This window comes from Anneissia japonica, unplaced genomic scaffold (assembly GCF_011630105.1).
Source record: "Anneissia japonica isolate Jap-2015-1 unplaced genomic scaffold, ASM1163010v1 scaffold287834_len5846547_cov211, whole genome shotgun sequence".
In the NCBI taxonomy this organism is placed as follows: Eukaryota; Metazoa; Echinodermata; class Crinoidea; order Comatulida; family Comatulidae; genus Anneissia; species Anneissia japonica.
This window is the reverse complement of record NW_022704992.1, coordinates 475205-478457: the sequence shown is the minus strand read 5'-3', so window position 1 is coordinate 478457 and position 3253 is coordinate 475205. Positions and strand designations below refer to the sequence as shown.

General features: G+C 33.3%; 1 protein-coding gene across 1 annotated transcript in view; it reads left to right on the top strand.

The window, feature by feature from the left end:
• Nucleotides 1-2719, top strand: part of LOC117105109 (transcription factor SUM-1-like) — an 18694-nt gene extending 15975 nt beyond the window's left edge. Inside the window, exon 2 of the mRNA XM_033246154.1 lies at nt 2600-2719. Coding sequence (XP_033102045.1) covers nt 2600-2704 — 105 coding nt within the window. The 3' untranslated portion in view covers nt 2705-2719. The remainder of the gene's footprint in view (nt 1-2599) is intronic.
• The last annotated feature ends 534 nt before the right edge of the window (nt 2720-3253 follow it).

The window sequence follows — 3253 nt, the reverse complement described above, 5'->3', positions numbered from 1 at the left end:
TTTGTTTCTAGCCGTACCTATTGTGTAATGGAGTGTATCTGGTGGTATTTGAATCTGTTCAACCATGAAGCCTCCGTGGTCTAATGGTTATGACGCTCGCCTTGACAGCGAGAGGTCGCAGGTTCGAGTCCCGCCAGAGGCATTTTATTATACAATATCTTTATTCATTTATTTACAGGACTACATTCGTTGAGAGCTATGCTACACGATGTATTATTGTGTCCTTTATTCGAACACTGTATTTACCTTTCTCTGATCATTTATATATATAATTTAACAGTGTTAACGGCTATCTTGATTTATATTACAGCATATGCAATTATTTGTTTCTAGCCGTACTTATTGTGTAATGGAGTGTATTTGGTGGTATTTGAATGTGTTTAACCATGAAGCTTCTGTGGTCTAATGGTTATGACGCTCGCCTTGACAGCGAGATGTCGCAGGTTCGAGTCCCACCAGAGGCATCTTATTACACAATTTCTTTATTCATTTATTTACAGAACTACATTCGTTGAGAGCTATGCTACACGATGCATTATTATGTCCTTTATTCGAACACTATATTTACCTTTCTTTGATCATTTATGTATATAATTTAACAGTGTTAACGGCTATCTTGATTTATATATATATATATATATATATATATATATATATATGTATATATATATTATATCGTCATTTTATTGTATACACTGTAAAAACAGCATGGAGCATACACAAAGCTCCACGCAATGTTGTCCCGTTTTTGGTGACACGTTTAAAAGCTAAACGTGTTTATACCAGGCCTAATGTGTTTAGGTTTCTAACGTGTTTAGCATTAAATGTGCTTAGGTATTTGACATCATGATGACATTTAATGCAGAACTCGTCAAGATCCTAACTACATTAAGCTATGTCTAAACACGTTTAGATTTTAAACGTGTCACCAAACGGGACTAAATCACTTTTTAATTGTTAAACCAAAAAAAAAAAAAAAAAGCTTCTTCGTTTACCATAATTAGGTCTAGATATTAGATCTCATTAATATTCATAATCATAAATCAATGTTGCATTCTTGGCATACTTTAAAAGCTTATTAAAATTCCACATCCTCTACTCGGAAGCTTTGTTAAATCGTGTACATGTGTATCTATCTAATTTACTAGATTACTTTTGCGATTTATCACAAATAAAACAGATTATCATTGATAGACAAGAAGACACTGTGTGGCATGTTCATCAAAAATTCTCTTTTACATAGAAATATGTTGGAATAGATTTGTTTTCGTCAAATCGTAAATTATTCTACAATGAAACTGAACTCATAGAAGAACATTATTATCGGTACCATCGGAATAACAGACATATCATCGCATTCATTCGATACTCGTCACTTTGTGATCCCGATTCGATAACCCAGCCTGTGTGTCCCCAAAGAGATTACAGCAACGGAACAATTTGATTTCTTAATTGTATCAAATTTTCTCGGAGGACGGAATGATCACGAAATTTACGTAGCGTATATCGAGTGATGATGTGCCAAGCCACTGGGACGAGGTCTGGGGGTGTCACTTACCTCCCCAGTTGCAACCAAACCCATGTCCGTAGGCCAAATGCTGTCATAGCTAGGGCGAAATGATTGCGATGAAATTAAGGTGAATGAACAAAGAAATTGACGGCTATCGATGATACACTTAATCTATATCTTGACGAAAAATACATGATCTAACTTGATATCATTGCATATTTTGATGTAGGTATGTTTATTCCTAGGAGACTGATGAAAGTTCGCGCTGGGAAAACTGGGAACTTAATAACATAGCATGACATCCGTTTTTAGAGTTTGTTAAAACTTTTCTCATCTTAACTTCTAAATCAAGTTTGTGTTTTAAGTTATAAATAGATAGTTTTAATTATTTCAAAATAATAATTAAATTTTGCTAAAAAAAATCTAGATAATTATGAAACTTAGGGCTAACTCTTCGTTACAATGAGGTGATTTTACTTTCGCGCCCCTTTTCCATTGCAAAATTATATGCTTTCATAGGCCTACCTATATAAATATTAATAATAATATAAATGATGATAATGATGAGGATAATAATAATAATAATAATAATAATAATAATAATAATAATAATAATAATAATAATAATAATAATAATCACCATCATTGATAATAGGCCTAATAATGATTGGGCGTCGAATGGCCGAGCAGGAAGGGGCGTACAGCCATAATATAGGCTGGTTCGTGCGGCACGCTCACATGATGATTCTGGTGGAACACGTCTTCTCGGATAAAGACTATAAACCGTACTAGGCCCATTGAACACAATTGGCTCATGTGCACTTTTAAAAACCCAGGGAGCTACCCCGGTGTACTGGTCCATACAACCCCTGCTACCCTGCAGCTAAGGACCATTAGGTCCTTCGCAGAATGTACCACGTAAACGTAAACGCAAATGATAATAAGAATAATGATAATAATGATGAAAATAATACAGTAACAAAAACAATAACAAATGGTAACAATTATCATAATGATGATGGTGAAGATAATAGAATTAGGTCATTAAGGTGTAAAAATATTACCGAATTATTTTCCTTTGCATTACAGGGTGACGATCACAGTCGGAAGAATGGACACTGCCGAATCAGGGGCATAGATGGTGACTGGACTTTTGAAAATAACGGTAATAATATTAAGAGTTGCATTTATTAAACATTTTATAGCTTGAACTATATTATACATGTCTGATGTCACATAAACATATAATAATGATTGATAACATTATTACTAATTTCAACAAAAGTAATACCAAATATAATAAAAAATGTTTATAATGTAGCAATTACCGTATATTATATCATAATATTATTTCTTAGGTAAGGTTAATAATGAAATAACAAAGTTAAGTGACGATTGTAGTCGGATAAATATATAGTTTAAATGAAAATTATAATGAATTATCAGTATAAAGATGCGAATTGGAGTAAAATTGAAACAGTTGCTTTAACTAACGTTAGGACAATAAATCAGACACTTCAACTGTAGGTACCTGCCCACTGGTTCTCATAAAAAGCTTGCCTATACAAACACAAAGACAGGTTAAAATACAAGAATAACTGGAGTTAAACCACAAGACAATATTAGTAGAAATACTCTAATTGCTAAACACGTGCGGCGTTCCGTCGTAACTGGAAGGCGTAGACTTGGTTACATTTACTGAGTACATAAATCATTCCTTATTTGATAAGTCAAGCACTGATA